The sequence below is a fragment of the Anastrepha obliqua genome, chromosome 5 (genome assembly GCF_027943255.1).
Source record: "Anastrepha obliqua isolate idAnaObli1 chromosome 5, idAnaObli1_1.0, whole genome shotgun sequence".
Classification (NCBI taxonomy): Eukaryota; Metazoa; Arthropoda; class Insecta; order Diptera; family Tephritidae; genus Anastrepha; species Anastrepha obliqua.
The window spans coordinates 16994696-17013709 of NC_072896.1; the positions used below are offsets into that span (position 1 = coordinate 16994696).

At 31.1% G+C, this 19014-nt stretch overlaps 1 protein-coding gene across 1 annotated transcript in view; it reads left to right on the plus strand.

The window, feature by feature from the left end:
- Positions 1–19014, plus strand: part of LOC129247498 (gamma-aminobutyric acid type B receptor subunit 1) — a 266329-nt gene that overhangs the window by 234676 nt on the left and 12639 nt on the right. The window contains exons 11-13 of the mRNA XM_054886646.1: positions 3309–3516; positions 3617–3873; positions 4148–4285. Coding sequence (XP_054742621.1) covers positions 3309–3516; positions 3617–3873; positions 4148–4285 — 603 coding nt within the window. The remainder of the gene's footprint in view (positions 1–3308; positions 3517–3616; positions 3874–4147; positions 4286–19014) is intronic.

The following is a 19014-nucleotide window of genomic DNA, read 5'->3' on the forward strand; positions in this document are numbered from 1 at the left end:
GGCCGTTTTTCGGCTATTGCTTGCTTCAAACTTATCAATTGTTGCCTGCATAGCTTTCCGTGATCATCTGGCCCGATTTTAACAGCTCATAGTACAGCACACCCTCCCGATCCCACCAAATACAGAGCATTACCTTCAAACCATGCATATTCCGCTTTAGTGTCGATTTGGCTGGTTGGCCTGGCTTCACATATGATCTTTTACGCTTCGGGTTGTCATAATGAATCCACTTTTCGTCGCCAGTGACAATACGATGCAAAAACGATTTGTTGTGGCGATTATGCAGCATTTCAGACATGCAAAATCGTCTCTCAACGTCTCTCGGCTTCAATTCGTGTGGCGCCCAATTTCCTTGTTTGTGAATGTATCCGGCTGCTTTTAAACGTTTAGAAATGGCTTGTTGAGTCACTTCCAATGTTTTTCCAAGTTCTTCTTGAGTTTTACATGGATCTTGATCGAGTAATGCCTCTAATTCTTCATCTTCAAACTTTTTTAATAGACCTGATCGCTCTTTGTCTTATGCGTGAAAATCACCACTTTTAAATCGTACAAACCACTGCTGACATACTCTAACCTCTGGAGCATATTCAGGATAAGCTTCTGAGAGTAAACGATGTGCTTCTGTTGCACTTTTCTTTAAATTGAAGAACAAAAGCAAACCTCCCCGCAAATGCTGTTTTGTTGGAACGTAATTTGACATTTTGACTGTAATAAAAAAAATTTGTGTGTTTACTAATATCCACTGTGACATATCAAATTTACTTGATATTTTTGGTGTGCTTTAACATAAAATAGCTGTAACTGTCAAAATATTGACTACATAAATAGATATGAGGTTAGTGACAAATACGAAATTAATTAGTTCTACACCCGATACATTAAAATAATAAGAAATTTTTTTTTTATTTTAATCACTTAAAATGGCGGATGTACACTCAATTCTACCAGGAAGATCGCAGTAGTCCAGAAAAGGCTTCTCAATCAGCGGGCATTGTAGCATCGGCGTCAGTGACCTGAATACAAAAAACCAAAATTTTTTTGTTTATTAATGTCATAATTTCTATATGAATTAAGCAAAAATGAAAAAAAAATTCGCGGAATAAAATGCTTAAAAAACAAATTAATTTTGGGGCGAATTTTCCCACTAGTTTTGCTTCGAAAAAATTATTTTTTCGAAAAAAATACGTTCTAAAAATTTTTTGACATATTCTTAAAGGATTATAATAACATTTTATGAAAAAAAATTTTTTTTTTCGAAATTTTACATAAGGCTACAGGTTTATTCGTATCATGGGGCGTAATGCTTTCAGTTTTGCCTAAATATTAGTTTGTCGAAAAATAAAGTTGTAGTGATGAATATCTCGTAAAGTATGGATCAAACCATTTAAGCTTTATGCTCGTTGTGAAGGTTGCATTTCAGACCAAAAAAATCCTTTTGCTGTCTTTCGTTTGTTTTACAGTTTTTCTTTGATAAAGACGAAAATGCAAGCCAGGCGGAGCCGATACTGTAACAGCTGATTACGTGTAGTTTTGGCTTCGTTCAGGCATTTTTGATGTTAAAGAAAATGTCGATAATTTCGAAAATGGCGATAAAATCACAGAAATAATCGAAGTTTTAGACGATTTGAACAAAAATTTTACGCAGATATAATGGATGTATTATTCCCGAACTTATATTTGACACTAGCACCTATCTCAGCGCTGAGTAGACAGATTTTTTGGTAAAAGTTATTATTGCCACATATTTCTTCAGGGAATTTTTTTTTAATATTTGAATAATAAATGTGTTTTAACAAAAAATGGATTAGGCGAAAAAATTTTATTTTTTAATTATTTCGAATAGGCGGCATATTTAAATAATTTCATTAGGCTTATCGCATATTTCTTCAATGACAAACTTTAAAATCAGAATTCAAAAAAACAAGTAGTAGCCGAAAAATACGTGGAATTTAATAAAAAAATATGCGGAAAAGGGTTGCCACATAATTTTTATTATAATAAAATTAAGACTTAAATAATTAAATAAAAATTACAACATAATTTGCAAAGTGAGTACATACAAAAAGGCAATAAATATTTCGAATAGGGTTGCCATTTAAAATTTTTGTCAAATGTTATAAAATAATTTTCAAATGAAGTGCTTAATATATGTAAATTTTAGGAATAAATAAGTTAAGGGCAATGACAAAAATTTGATAGTTCATCAATAAATACGTCCTAGAAAAAGTTGATAAAACGAAAACTTGGTAAAAAATAATTTCGCATAGGATTCTTGCATATTCTTTCAATGACAAATTCACCAACCAAAATATTAAAAAATATATTATAGCAGAAAAATATATAAAAGCGAGGTTTAACCAAAAATTATGCGAAAAAAGGTTGCCACTTAATTTTTTTTGTGATAAAAATAATACCTATAATAACTAAATAATAATTACAATACAATTCGCGAAGTGAGAACAGATGCAGTGGCAATAAACACATACATTTATTTCGAATAGGGTTGCCAATTCTTAAATTTCTAAAATGTTATAAAATAATTTTCAAATTAAATATTTAATAAATTGCTAAATTTGGGAACGCACAGGTTAAGGGCTATCAACATATTTAGAGATTTGCTCAGTAAAAGTGGCTTAATAAAAATATGAAAAAGGGAAAGCTTAGAAAAACGAATTTCGTATAGAAATGTCGCATATTTTTTCAACAAAAAATTTAATAACCAAAATTTCTAAAAAAATTTCTTGCGTTTGACCATCATCTTCATCCAACAATGCTTGCGATTCGGCGTCTTCAAGCTTTTTCGGTGGCCGGCCACGGTCCTCGTTCTCCACGCTAAAATCACCACTTCGGATTTTTTCAAACCACCTGAAGCACTTTGCTCTACTTAGAGCAGGTCCCCGATAAGCTTCTATAAGCTTTTGATGAGCTTGAGAATCGGTTTTCTTCAATTGATAACAGAAAAGCAACGATGTCCGCAAATCATAGTTTGAGGGCACGAAATTCGACATTTGTAAGAGCGACAAAAATGCATTGTTGTATGAAACGTAACAAACAATGAACTAAATATTGTTAACAGATGACTGACTAAAAAACAAGACATTTGGAAGGTTCAAAAATACTCCTAGCGACATCTATAGACTAATAGCTGAAAGTCTCATTTCATAGGTATATACATATATAATATATATGAATTAATTAAACGAATTTGCAAGAATTCAAAGCACAATGACTAATATTCCTAATTTTAAACCTTTTTATTTTTATAATATATAATAAAATTAAATTTATTTTCCTTCGTTTTTTTGCAGAAAAAAGTCGAACCATGGAAGCTTTACACCATGGTCTCCGGCCTGTTGTCTGTAGATTTAGTTATATTACTCGCCTGGCAGATTTTTGATCCGCTGCAGCGTATACTTGAAACATTCCCACTCGAAGACCCCGTATTGACATCCGATGATATTAAAATACGTCCAGAATTGGAGCACTGTGAAAGTCACCACAACTCAATGTGGTTAAGTAAGTAAAAAAGAGATGAAGCATTTTTTATTGAACAAAAATGTTAATTAATTAATTTTTTTTTTTGTTTTTTGCTACTAAATTTTTTCGCTCCTTCCAGGCCTCGTTTACGGTTTTAAGGGCCTCATACTCGTGTTTGGTCTCTTTCTTGCCTATGAAACGCGTTCGATTAAAGTAAAACAAATCAACGATTCCCGTTATGTGGGCATGAGCATTTACAATGTTGTTGTGCTGTGTTTGATCACAGCACCTGTTGGTATGGTCATCGCATCGCAGCAGGATGCCTCTTTCGCATTTGTTGCATTGGCTGTGATATTCTGCTGTTTCCTAAGTATGTTGCTGATATTTGTGCCAAAGGTGAGTGGAAAATGTTAAATGATTACTAAAATTCACTTGAATAACTACTTTTAAAATAAATTTAATTACTAGAAATAATTTTATTTGAAATAAAGCAGTTGATATGCAGAAATATTTTGAATAATATTATGTTTTTTTTTAGAAGAAGGCATTCGCTTATTACTTTCCTTATAAAACAGAGATTATCTCTAGTCATATCTACTTATATTATCATGAGAATTTGCACAACTTATTAAATTTAAATCAACAATTCTCTTTGCGGTTTTTTTGTTAGGTCATCGAGGTGATACGACATCCCAAAGACAAAGCCGAATCAAAGTACAATCCCGACTCGGCCATATCGAAAGAGGATGAGGAGCGTTATCAGAAATTGGTTACCGAAAATGAAGAATTGCAACGACTGATATCACAGGTAAGTTCAAAAGATATACAAGTAAAGATATTAAAACGCGAAAGGAAAAAAAGTATTAGAAGATGCCAGAATGGCAGCCATATTGAAAACTAATCTCACATATTAATTCGAATGAATTAATTAAATGGACGGTCTGATAGATAACTTTTTTTCTTTATAAAGCATGTACCTGTACAACGGCCTCGGTAGTCAAGCATAAGTGCACTAGCCTGCTATCCCAGAGGTTGTGGGTTCGAATCCCACGTAAAGCACGGTCATCGCACTTTTCCAAATTTACCTACTTTCCCTGTTTCTAAAAAAAAAATAAAAACAATCTAATTTCTCAACCCCAAAAACTTGTCCTTTCCATCCTTACTCAGGCACAATAGTCAGCGCATTACTTGCACTGCGGCTGCTAAAACAAGCAAAAAACAAATAAAAGGACACAGTTACACATAGCATCAGTGGCGCCAGCAAAAGGAAGCGGGCAACTGCAGTAATAGCGCAGGCACACCGAGTTAAGCGAAGTCCTCAACCATCTATGCGATCCTTCTGGCAGAAAAATGTGAAACACAGATGGCGCTCCAAGCAGAAAGAAGGTGTTATTGCTAAGCAACGACAGGTGGGCAATCCCACTATTTCGGACTGGTAGCGGCAGGCTAATCACCTACCCTGTCAGATATCAAATATATCTGAAGTGTATAACAAATACAAAATAGGTTCGACTATGCCGCCTTGAGGAACGCCTGCATTAGATTTCCTTTATATTTAACCATGTCCGCCAATGCTTTATTCGAAAATGCCTATCATTAGTATTGACTTGTAGTTGATCTGACTCCAAATCAGTCCCCGGGACCACTTCCGCATTGCTTCGAGGTAGAGGTCCCAGACGGCGTATTAAAACACACTTACAGTTACTTACTCACCATGCGTCCAGGGTCACCTATTGGGAAAAACATACGCTTAATGCTCTTCAGCATAAGTTTCCATATCAAGCCTCATTTTTCGGATATTATCCTCCACGAAATTTACCATAGTTATAATTCTCATGCAGCTAAAAACACACCCAATATAACTTCATTGTCTAATAAAAGCCTATAAATTTACTCTTCAAATTTTATGAAAAATTAGTAAAAATCCCATATAGGTAAAACCAATTCCATGGTTTTTAGTTAGAAATTCGAAGAACATTTTCTGGTACCACGTTTTATAGTTTATTAAATTTTGAAAAATCTCACTGATTTTTTATAATTTTTCCCCTTATACTTTTCTCCAAAATAAAAAGAAAAAAATCATGTTTTCATTCCATTTTCTTTACCTTCTACTTCAAGAAAGTGTTTAACACATACAAGTTGAAGTCCAAAATAAACAAGACTGAGCTAAATTAGAAACAACAGGAGCTTTTTTCTGATAATTTCGAGTTTATTTATTCAAAATATCCCCCTATGGCCCACTGTTTTGCGAGATCTAAAAGCTTTTCGAAAGAGGGTTTCAGGTCATTGATCGGAATGTCCTTCAGGATGTCGGTACAAGCCTTTTGGATGACCTCTACGCATGCAAAACGTTTTCCGAAAAGGTAGAAGTCACAGAGAGCCATATCAGGTGAATACGGTGAGTTGTTGGTGGTCAAAAAATCAGTCACAAGAGTGGAAAGAGTGGATCAATGAGATGTTGCATTATCATGCAATAAGCGCCAGCCTCCTCCTTCGCGATATTCAGTGCAAATTCGACGAATGCAATGCAACAAACACTTCAAAACGCCAAGATAGAAAATTTCATTGACGGTTTGGCCCTTTGGCACGAACTCCTTGTGGACAATTCCCTTGGAATAGTAAAAACAAATGAATATCGACTTGATTTTTGACTTCTTCAAACGTGACTTTTTGGGTGGTGGCTCGCCTGGGGCCTTCCATTCGGCACTTGATTCCAAATGATTAGTTAAAATGCGCTAAATCGATGTTTTGGAGATATTCAACTCCGATACCAATAATTTCAACTAGGATTTTGGTTCATTTTTGATAAATTTACGAATGATTGGTCATTACTGAATTTGGACTGGATGTTCATGGTCATTAAGTCCTCACAACCATCTTTGAAATGTGTAAACCACAATCATCGCCATAAACTTATTTCACCAAACAAAATTTGATATTAACTCTTTGTTGGAAACTAATTTTTTTGCATACTGACACTTTAGACACAATAACTTCGCTTCCACTGAACCGAGTGTCACGAAGCTTTCACTGGAAGTCAGCCAGGGATCTAACTTCCAACCACTAACTCAGTAAAAATATGGTGCCATCAAAAACATTTTTATGACGCCAGTTTTGTTAAATTTGGACTTCACCAACATATTTCATTCCATTGTCCTACGAAATTTCAACAATGCAATCTTTCGTTCAAAAGTATGAAGTATTAATAGCGTCTTCCTTTAAAAACGAATAATTTATTTTATTAAAAAATTATAATATACCTCAGAGAATAAAGCTTCATTTAATTCAATCTCCAAAAGGAGAATAAACATATCGTACATTTATAAACATCCGCACTGCAAGCGAGTGGCCTTAAAAGATCACTTTTGGTTGTCGAAACGGAGCAGGATGAATGAACGAGTCAATCAATAAATCCTTATCAATGCAACAATTCCCCTACAACACACCGGCGCGCATTTGTGCGCAAAAAGTATGCATACATGCATACATACAAGTTATATATTATAAGTAACTTTCCCCTTTCGCTCTCGCTCTCTTCATTATCTAACTGGAATAATTATTATAGCTATGTAAGTTATATATTTAATTGTTGTAATTGTTGTAATAGTAAATGGGGAACTCTTTCTCTCTTCATTTTAAGTATAAATCTAACTGTTAAAATAAATTGAATAAGTATAGTTTTTAATGTTAAAAGTAGTCTTCAAAGTCACCTTGAAGAGTAAAGAACAAATTATTTTGAAGTGTAATCAAACTTGTTCCATTTTAATAAAAATAAAACTAATAAAAATAAAACTTTAACAAATTTATTTTATTTTCAAAAATAAATTTAACTGGCGACGAGGATGGGATATGTTACTTAAAACATATCCAGTGATAATCGGGAAAAGAAAAGGTTAAAATTTTCAACAAACCGATGTGAACCGCAAATAATTCAAGTGGACATTACTAAAGTGTGGCAAAAAGCGAAATTTTTGTAAACTTAAAAACTAAAAACTAAACCAAAAAAAAAAAAAAAAAAAAAAAATATTTCGTGTAATAACTAATCCGAAAGAATAGTTCTAACAAATTTATGATCGTTGAAAATAATTTGAACTTAGCGCAGTTGAGTGCAAAACGGCAAATTTGTGCATAATTTGTGAGCAATTTTACTGCCCAAATTGATATGACTACTGTACATATATATATTTAAAGCGGACAAAATCTTTGACAAACAAGAAAAAAGATTGGCTTCGTAAAAAAACAAAAAAAAAAAGGAAAAGAAATTACTAGAAGTTAAAAGTTAACGGAAAAAGAGAAGAAAGTGTACGGTGTGCATTCCAGTGCTAACGGCGTGAAAGACGAAAGAGAAAGCAAGCCAGCTACCATTAGAGAAAGGAGCAGAGCAGCGTGTGCTTAGAATTACAACAACACCCACAATGGCTTTGACGTTAGCTGAGAGCTTGCGTGAAGCGAGGAGCTTGCCTGCATTTAACGGGAGCAGTGAATATACGCTCAGCAACTACCTGAGGGACGTCGCAACTGTGTTGCAGCTAACGCCAGCAGAACATGTACAGACAATAAAAACAGTATTAAGCAACAGACTGCAAGGTAAGGCGTTAAAGGCGGTTGAAACCTTATTTAACCCTACATGGGAGGGTATAATAGTTAAGCTTAAGGAGGAATTTGGAGTAAAAAGAAGTTTTTTTAATTTAAGAAGTGACGCTCTAAACGAAGAAGCTAGAAACATTGAGGAATTACATTATAAATTAAGTAAAATTTTAAGTTTAATGAACACAAAGTATAGCTTAGAACCTGACATTTTGTATACACCTGAAAATAATGAAAAATTAATTTTTGATATTTATGTAAACTACTTACCTATTAGTATTAAATCTCTTTTGCTACAAAATAATATTAGATCTATTAACATAGCTTATACATTTTATTTAGAAAATAATTTATTAAAAGATATAAAACTAGTAAATAATAAACAAGCGAATAGTTTTGCGTATAAAAGTTTTCAAAACAATAATGATTTTCGAAATAACAATACCTTTCCAAATAATAACTTTCAAAATGCAAATAATTCATTAAATAGGAATGGTTTTCAAAGATTTCAAAATTCAAGCACCTTTCCTAATTATAGTAGCCGTAATAACAGAAATAATAGTGGTGGTTTTAATAATTGTAACAGAAATTTCAGAAATTTTCAAACGCAAACTTTTAACACTTTTAACAGAAATAATCAGCAACAACAAACCCAAAATTATGACTTAGAAAATTTTAGTAATTTACGACAAAATCAACAAAATTCATATAATAGACATTTAAGTAATAATGAAGAACCAATGGAAATTGATGCAATTCACGTTACAGAAAATTTTCCTGTGCAGCCTCGAAATTATCATTACCCATAGTAATATTAACTATAAATAATACAAAAACAAGATGCCTAATTGATAGTGGTGCTGCTACTACCCTCGGAGATTATAATTTTTTTTCCAATATAAGAATAAAGAAAAGTTTAATAAAACCAATTTTATTAAATACCCTGGTCGGTAATAACATTATTAAAGATGAAGTGATAGTAAATGTGCCGGATGAATTTAAAGAAAAAAATAGCACCATGTCTGTTAAATTAATTAATTTTATTGATAAAAAATTCGATTGCATAATAGGAATAAATATTTTACAGCCCTTTGGAGCTATAATAGATTTTCAAAATAATACTCTTAAAGTAAATAATAACGAAATAAAACTAATTGACTATAAATTTAACATTTCTTATGAGGAAATTAATTATATAGAAAAATTTGAGCTGGATAAATTCAAAGATTTAATGCCTACAAACTTAAATAAGGAAGAAAATAAGTTATTAGAAAATTTTTTACATAAAAATAAAAAGACGTTTTATATTAAAAACCAAAATTTAACTACAACTACCTGTGTAAAACATAAAATAATAACTACTTCTAATAAAATAGTATACTGCAAGAATTATAGGCATCCACAGATTTTAGAAAATGAAATAGAAAAGCAAATAAATGAAATGTTAAAAGAAAATATAATACGCCCCAGCAAATCGCCTTATAATTCCCCTTTGTGGATTGTTAAAAAGAAGTCCGATAATTCGAACCAGCAGAAATGGCGATTAGTTATAGACTTTAGGAAGCTAAATGAAATAACTGTGGATGACAAATTTCCTCTGCCAAATATAGAGTCATTATTTGACAAGTTAGGTAAGGCGCAATATTTCTCGTCCTTGGACCTTGCGAAAGGCTTTCATCAGGTTTTGATGGAGGAAAGCGACATTGAGAAAACGGCTTTTTCAACGCCCCGTGGTCACTTCGAGTTCATTCGAATGCCCTTCGGTCTCAAAAACGCGCCCGCTACATTTCAGCGAATGCTAAACTACATTTTGGCTGATTATATAAATAAAATTTGTATAATTTATATGGATGATATACTAGTCTTTTCAACCTCGCTAACCGAACACTTAGAAAGCTTGCAAAAAGTATTTAATAAACTGAATGACTACAATTTAAAGGTTCAAATAGATAAGTGTAGATTCTTATCGAAAGAAACAAACTTTCTTGGTCATATCATAACAAATAATGGGATAAAGCCCAACCCCGAGAAAATTAATATAATACAAAACTTGGAGCTACCAAAGTCAGTAAAAGAAATTAAATCGTTTTTAGGTTTAACCGGATATTACCGGAAATTCATTAGAAACTATTCCTTTGTTGCTAGCCCTATAATAAAATATTTAAAAAAAAATAGTAAAATTGATATTAATGACAAATCTTATATTGACGCTTTCGAAAAATTGAAGAAAATTTTAACAAATCCACCAATATTATGCTATCCAGACTTTAATAAAAAATTTGTATTGACCACGGATGCAAGCAATGCTGCTATTGGCGCGGTGTTGAGCCAGGATGGCAAACCAGTAAGTTACGCCAGTAGGACTTTAAATGGACATGAAAAAAACTACTCAACGCTGGAAAAAGAATTATTAGCCATTGTATGGTCAGTGAAATATTACCGTCCATACCTTTTTGGTCGAAAGTTTCTAGTTCAAACTGATCATCAGCCTTTGAAATGGCTTTATTCACTTAAAGAGCCCAATTCTAGAATCATCCGATGGAAAATATTATTAGATGAATTTGATCTCGATATTGAATATATTAAGGGAAAGGAGAATAAGGTAGCTGATTTTTTGAGCAGAGTTGAAGTAAATCATAGTACGGAAGAAAATGTAAATATTAATTTCTTTAGAATAAATAAAATTGTTAATAAATATAGGACGCAAATAAGAATAGTTAAAAATAAAAATAAAGAAACCGAAATACTTTTTAAAAAATATAAAATAATATATGTGTCTGAGAATGACTTAAATAATACTCATTATTTGAATGATTTATTTAGACGTGAAATAAAAAGAGGAAAAATTGGGGTATACTCGGAGCTTGACAATAATAAATATAATATAATACAGAACAAATTAATTGAATTATTTTCTAGTAACAATAAAATAAATTTCATAAATTGTACAAAAGTTGCTAGTGATATTGAATCCGAGGAATCTTTATTGAATATCATTGATGATATTCATATTAAAGGTAACCATAGAGGAATCCAGGAGAATTTCGAAGAATTAAAAGATAATTATTATAATCCTAAATTATTAAAATTTATAAATAGATATTGCAATAACTGCAGAATATGTAATGAAAACAAATATGACAGAAAACCAATAAATAAAATATTTCAACATACTCCAACACCAGAAAAACCAAATGAAATAGTACATATAGATATTTTTCAGATACAAAAGACTAGTTTTTTGACAACAATAGACAAATTTACGAAATTAGGAACGGCACATAAACTAAATGACAAAAATATGGTAACAATTAAAACTAAAATCGAAGAGCGAATCGCATTTTTAGGAAAACCTGATAAAATTATTATGGATAATGAATTTAATAATGCACTTATAAAGCTGTTCTGTCAAGAAAATAATATAGAAACTCATTTTACAACACCGAATTCGCACACAGGAAATTCAGATGTAGAAAGAATGCATTCGACTCTCTTAGAGCATATAAGAATATTAAAAAACGCTGAAAATATTAATGACTCTGAAGAATTAGTACTAAAAGCAGTTAATTTCTATAATAATACAATTCACAGCACGACTAAATTAAAACCAATTGATTTTATAAATAAGTTACACATAAATTTAAAAGAGGTTAAGGTAAGATCTGAAGCAATTAAAAAGAAAACCATTGATAGAGAAAATATTAAAAGAGAAAATATTACACTTAATTTACAAAAATCTAATTTATATATTAAAAATCCTACTGCAATTAGACAAAAAACTGCTAAAAGATTTAACAGATACCACCACAGCAACCCTAATAAAGTAGACACTGCACAATTTAGACGCCCATTAAAGTCTATAAAATAAAATAAAAATAAATAAAAAAAATAATAATAATAAAAAAAATGAAATGGATTTGTAGAGCAAAACATGGAAAACTATTCGTTAATATTTTTTTTATATTAAATCACACTATATTTATTTTTTTAAAATGTAAACTATAGAATAAGAAATGAATATTTATGGCTAATATAGTTTAATATTTATCTTGGAAAAAAAACCGCTAAACAACTTAAATATATTTCAAGTTATTAGTTAAGTGTGATTTCAATCTGTATCACTATAAGAAACTATTAAATTTTCGGATTGTATATTATATTTGTAAAAGATTCGACGAGACTCGAATTCTTTAAGGAGAGGCGAGTTATATATTATAAGTAACTTTCCCCTTTCGCTCTCGCTCTCTTCATTATCTAACTGGAATAATTATTATAGCTATGTAAGTTATATATTTAATTGTTGTAATTGTTGTAATAGTAAATGGGGAACTCTTTCTCTCTTCATTTTAAGTATAAATCTAACTGTTAAAATAAATTGAATAAGTATAGTTTTTAATGTTAAAAGTAGTCTTCAAAGTCACCTTGAAGAGTAAAGAACAAATTATTTTGAAGTGTAATCAAACTTGTTCCATTTTAATAAAAATAAAACTAATAAAAATAAAACTTTAACAAATTTATTTTATTTTCAAAAATAAATTTAACTTACATTCATGTACACAATCATACATATACTTCTGTTGTATAAGAAGAAATTGCCGCTGATTACATTCGGCAACAACAACAACATCAGTAACGAAAAGAGTCTGTGAGGAGTAATACGCGTGGTGGGTATGGCGAAGGAAAAGTCTGGTGTGACGGAAAAGCAATACATTCATCGGCATAAATGTGCATTTTTACATGGTTGTGCGCGTTTGTACGTGTGTTCGCTTGTGTAGTTATTGCTGCAATCCATACAATCAATATTTTTACTGCTCATCAGAGTGCGAATTGACAAATATGGATTACACTGTGTCATCATGTCAGACATAAGCACACATGATTTCGCATACATATACAAGCATGTACATATGTATATGTGTACATATAAGTACTTGCACAAACACATGTACGCACACAACGTCAGTTGGCGCGCTGGAGCAGCTGAGTTGCAACACGAAAAACAGGAAGATGAACTTGCGATGAACGAGTTCGCGACAACAAAGGATGGGGCGCGGATGGTTGGCAACGCAACACATCTGCACCGCAAGCAATGGCAATTACATGCCACAATGGGGAGCAGTGACTATTTGCTAGGAAAATGAGGCAGCCAGAGGATTGAGAGAGGCCAAAAGCAACTATGTGGCAAAAGGCCACAGAAGTATTGAGACTGCACAGAAAAGAAATGAGTGCGAGTATATCCTGTGCGGCAGGAGGTAGTGAACTGTAGCGAACCGGAACTGGTAGCACGGGAAATCGGTATGCGTTTGCGACGGGGGAAAAGTTTTCCCAACAAAATGGTAAAAATCAACGCGTCAGTTGCGTGCATGTACAGTGGTGGTTCAAATGATAGTAGTAAAGCTGGAAAAAATGGGTGAAAAATATGAAATTTGAGTAACAAGCATTTTTTATGAGTTTTTTTATATTTTTACACAATTTCGTTTAATTAAAAATATTTATTTTGGCTGTTATCTTAATACTCGTACGGGTATACTCCAATTCAATATCAAAAAAATTTGAAAATATCTAAAAGAAAATTAATGATCAGAAAAATGGCCTACGTGCGTCAGTTTCTCCAATGGTGGTGGTAATAGGCACCACAATTTGAATATAAAACAAGTCAATGATGACTTTTTTAAAGTCTGATAAACTATCTACAGAATGATATAGCCGTCTATTCACACACAGAGGAGCAATTAAAAGAATTTGTTTACTAAAAAAGTTATTTAAAAAGATTTACAAAAATTTTTTAAATTATCCAATCTAAAGAATCCCACGTTACTCTGTGTAAAGTGTATTTAAGAAGAAATGCACCAATTTTTTTTTTGCTAAGAAGGATCGTTAAAATTAGTCAGGTAAACACCAATAAATTTTACAAAATTTTATTATTTTTTTATAAAAAATAATAACAAATCGATCTAATAAATTTTATACATTGTGAAAAATTTTATAAATTTTTTTTAAATTTATATATATTTTTTTAATTATCCCATCGAAAAAATCGTATGTGTAAAGTGTATTTAAGAGGAAATATACCAATTTTTAAGAGCACTAAAAAATTTTTTTTTGTTTTGTCTTGAAAGAATAGTTAAAATTTTTTTAAAATTAATCAGCCAAAATTCAATAAATTTTTTAAAATTTTATAAATTTTTTATAATCTATAATTTTTTTTAATTATCCCATCGAAAAAATCCTATGTGTAAAGTGTATTTAAAAGGAAATATACCAATTTTTAAGAGCACTAAAAAATTTTTTTTTGTTTTGGTCTTTCAAGCCAAGTTAACCAAAATTTTAAAATTAATCACCCAAGAATCAATAAACTTTTAAAAATTTTATAAATTTTTTATAATTTATAATGTTTTTTTTAATTATCTCATCGAAAAAATCTTTTGTTACGGTGTGTAAGGTGTACCAATTTTTATAAGCACTAGAAAACCAATTCTTTTTTTTTTTTGCTAAAAAGGATATTTAAAATATTTGTGCAAAATTGTTATATTAACCAATCGAAAATTCCTACGTCACTCCACGTAGAGCATGTTTAGGGGTTGTTGTTGTTGTTGAAGTGGTTGAATATTTCCACTGAAATAATCCTAATTAGTGACCACCACCATTTTAGTACCACTGTCCTCATGTGATGATATCTTTTTTTCCTTCCAAGTCAGATCCAATTATTTAGGTCCAAGTATAACAGCAAATCCTTTAACTCGATGTCTGAGATCTCATTAATTTGCTTCAAGAAGCCGAATCGTGCCCTAGCTAGCCCTGGACATTCACATAAGTAGTGGAAAAGACGTTCCTTCATGCCATCCGCTTGAGAGCTTCTGTAGATCGAATTGAAGGGGAGGTTGAGTCTGGGTATTTAGGAGTACTTTTAGAAAAAAAAAATTCCGTTAAAAAAGTTGGTTAAAGAAATACTTAAATTTAAAAAAAAAGTATACCATGAAAAAAATTTGACGCATCTAAGAAAATGATATACACAAAAATTTTGTTTCGCAAAAAAATTTTAAAATGTATTTTTTTACAATTTGAGCATCGATATGTGACAATTGATGCAACATGGATGCATCACTTTGCTCCGGATTCAAAACACGATCGTCTTCTGAGTGGACAGCAACCAATGAACTTCATCCAAAGCGTCCGAAAGCACAACAATCGGCTGGAAAGTTATGGCCTCGGTATTTTGGGATGTGCGTGGTGTAATATTCATCGACTATCTTCAGAAGGGAAGTACCATCGACAGTGAATATTATATATCATTATTGGAGCATTTGAAAGGCGAAATTGCAAAGAATCATCCGCATATGACCAAGAAAAAATGTTCTTTCATCAAGACAACGCACCGTGTCACACGTCAATCAAAGCAAAGGCAAAACTACATGAATTGAACGTCGAATTGCGCTCATATCCACCATATCGGCCACATTTGGTTCCCAACGACTACTGGCTGTTCGCAGACCTAAAAAAATACTCGCCGATAAGAAACTTCGCTCGAATGTAGAGATGATCGCTGAAACTGAAGCCTATTTTGAGGCGAAAGATAAATCGTTCTATATACAAAAGTGGTATTAAAATGCTAGAGCGGCGATGGAATGATTGCGTTGTTCTTGGTGGAAATTACGTTCGTGATTAAAGCTAATTTTAAACAAAAAAAAACATATTTTCTTTGTTAGATCCGGGAATTTTCAGTCCATCTGTTATGTAAAGTGCACTTAAGAAAAGGTGCATAGATTTGTAGGTCAATCAGTGGAAAAATATTTGAGTTATCATGCTCGAAGCTTTGAAAAACTTGGCTTTGAGAAAAACGCCATAGTAGAAAAGAAAAAGCATTCAGCCCATTTCTGTAACGTCTTCTTTATATAATATAATCAGAATTTTCCAAATCAGACAACTATCGAGAGCATCTTCAGCTGTTCCTAAGAAGATGTGCTTTAAAATTTCGGAAACAAAAACGGTTTTTTTATTATTATTTAGAGTATGATATTTTGGATTCTTCTCAAAGTTAAGAGAAAAAAAATTGTTTAATCTTTTAGCGACCTCCCTAGGGTCCCTCACAGGACATTGTCTCATAGGAAATCATGCAAGGAGATTAGGCGTTTACATACTTGATTTCTGTCGTAGCTACAGAAATGAGGAGGAGTTGGAAACAATTCAACACCTTTTTTGCCCATATCCAGCTCTAACCAGAAGCAGGAACCGATATTTAAGATACTATTTCTTAACGAAAAAAATAGTTTCAGTAAATATTTTTTGTTCAACATTTTTGAGGAAAACTTTTTCTTGTTTTTTTTTTTATTATTTTTAAAAATATCAGATAATTTTTGTTTTTTTTTTTTTTGTTCACAATTTTTGGTGAAAATTAAATATTTGTGATTCTTCTCAAAGTTAAAAGAAACCTATTTTTTTAGCGTAAAATATACCAAATTTTTTTTTTGGAAAAAGATATTTTTAGTATTTGTTATTTTAGTAATTATTACCTTTTTTGATCAACATTTTTGGGGAATATTTTTTTTTTCTTATGTTTTGCTTATTTTTAAAAACCGTTTCCTCAGGTTTTTTTATTATTTACCATAATAATAGCTGATACTATGCTCAGTTAACTCTGAATATTTCATAATTGGATGCCTATAACTGTATTGCTGTATTCAATGACGTCCAATGATCGGATGGAGAATAAATTCAAATTTATTTAAAGTGAAACATCTTGGGATCTTTTTAAACTTTAACATTTTTTTTTTCAGTGTAAAGTACTTAATACTTAAAAAAAATTTGTTTGCAATATTTATAATTTTGTTCGGAAAAAAATATATATATTAAATATTTATTAAATATATTTTTAGAAAAAAAAAAATATATATCTGGTGGAAAATAAATTGTTTGTAATATTTATATTTATTATAATTTATTTTGGAAAAACTTTGTTTTAGTATGTATTATTTTTGTTGGAAAAATATTTTTTTTTCATAATTAAAGTTTTTTTATATTTATATTATTATTTAAAAAAAAATTTTAATATTTATTTTTTTTTTTTTGAAACAAACTTTTTTCGGTAATTATTATTATTACTATTTTTTCTTGTTGAAATGTTTTATTTTTGTGGAAAATAAATTCAAATTTATTTGAAGTGAAACATCTTGGGATCATTTTAAACTTTAACATTTTTTTTGAGTGTAAAGTATACTTACAAAAATTTTTTTGTAATATTTATCATTTTTTTCGGAAAAAAAATATTTTTTTAAATTTTTATTTTTTCGAAATTTTTTTTTAATATTTATTAAGGGAGAATGGGGAGTTGTGAGACGGGTTTTGTTTTTGGACCCGTATTCTTCAAAATCTTAATTTTCTGCATATGTCAACGATGGAATCTTTAATCAATGAATACTGGAAGCTATTGGTATGGCCTATTTAACAAAACTACAATTTTCCTTAAAATTAAAATTGTATATAATAATATAAAATATAATACAAAATACAAAAATGTGGGGAGTTGTGAGACACCATGGCTTAAATCAATAAAAATTATTTATTTTAGTTGTCAGTTCTTTATTAAGATGAAAAATAAAAAAAAAAGACAATTGTTATAAAAAAGTATATAAAAAATGCAATGCCATCAATCTGATGATTCGCAGTGAGAACATGTATAATAACCAGTTCGTAAATTGGCACACTTTAGGTGCACAGCTCGATCGCATACATTGCAATGAATGGAGTTGTTTCTGCTTAACTTTTTCGGCATTGCACCTTTGCAGATGATATATATACAAACAATGCAGGAATATTGCGAGGTACTTATGAAAGATGCGTTAAAACGTCGAAAAAAACGGTGTCTCACAACTCCCCACATTTGTTGTCTTACAACTCCCCAAATCGTTTTTTTTATAAATGACCGCGTAGTCATAAACACATCGAACGTTCATGCCCAAGTGAATGTGTAAATTCAAAGCTAATAGGACAATTAATAATTTGTATATATTGACATTTGCAATTTGCTATAACAACTGATCGAATGTATCGCAAAACAAATGATGAAAAAAACTTACCGAGACATTCCAAAACACAGTAACTGGAGAGACGCGTCGAATGCGTGTAAATATGACCAATGCTAGCTGAAAAGTGAGATCGCATCGAGAACACTTGTTGACACTTAAAATCGAATGTAAACAAATGAATAATGCCGAAAGGTAACAATGTCTCACAACTCCCTGTGTCTCACAACTCCCCATTTTCCCCTATTTAAAAAAAAAAAAGCTAATTTTTTTTTCGGATGGCAAATAAATTGTTGGTAATATTTACCATTTTTTCGGAAAAAAAATGTATTTTAATATTTATTATTTTTTTCAATTTTTTCCTTTAGCAAAGTAAAAGCAAAATTTTAAAGCAAAAGCACTATATTTTCATATTTGTTTTTTTTTTTTCTTAAAACTTATAATACATTAAAAACATTGCTGAAACCAACTAATCCTTTCAAATACGAAACGCAATTTACAGCGTACATTGTACGCCAACGCTCGAGCAAACGATGTGCTATTTACAATAATGACAATTACTTCTTTGAACAAGTTTGATCGTTTGAACGCAAAGGTCGATGCTAATTTCATTCAATGCTGCTTTTTGTTCAATGATTAGATTTGAGCCGAAGACATTAGATCATACGTGTTGACTGGCTCAATTGATTGAATGGTTCAATTGACTGAATGTGAGCAAGAAATTTAGCGTATGAACAACTCAAGAAAACAGTGAGCCATGCAGGTCTCTGCTGCTTACTATGTCATTATTACTTCCAAACTTCCATCGATTTGCAAATGTACATAATACGCGAGTGCGTATACAAGCGCTTCACTTAAGCAGTATTGTACTTATAGTGGACTTCTTCAGAGGTTGAAATTGGAATGAGTTTTGTGTTCAACCTACTAACTG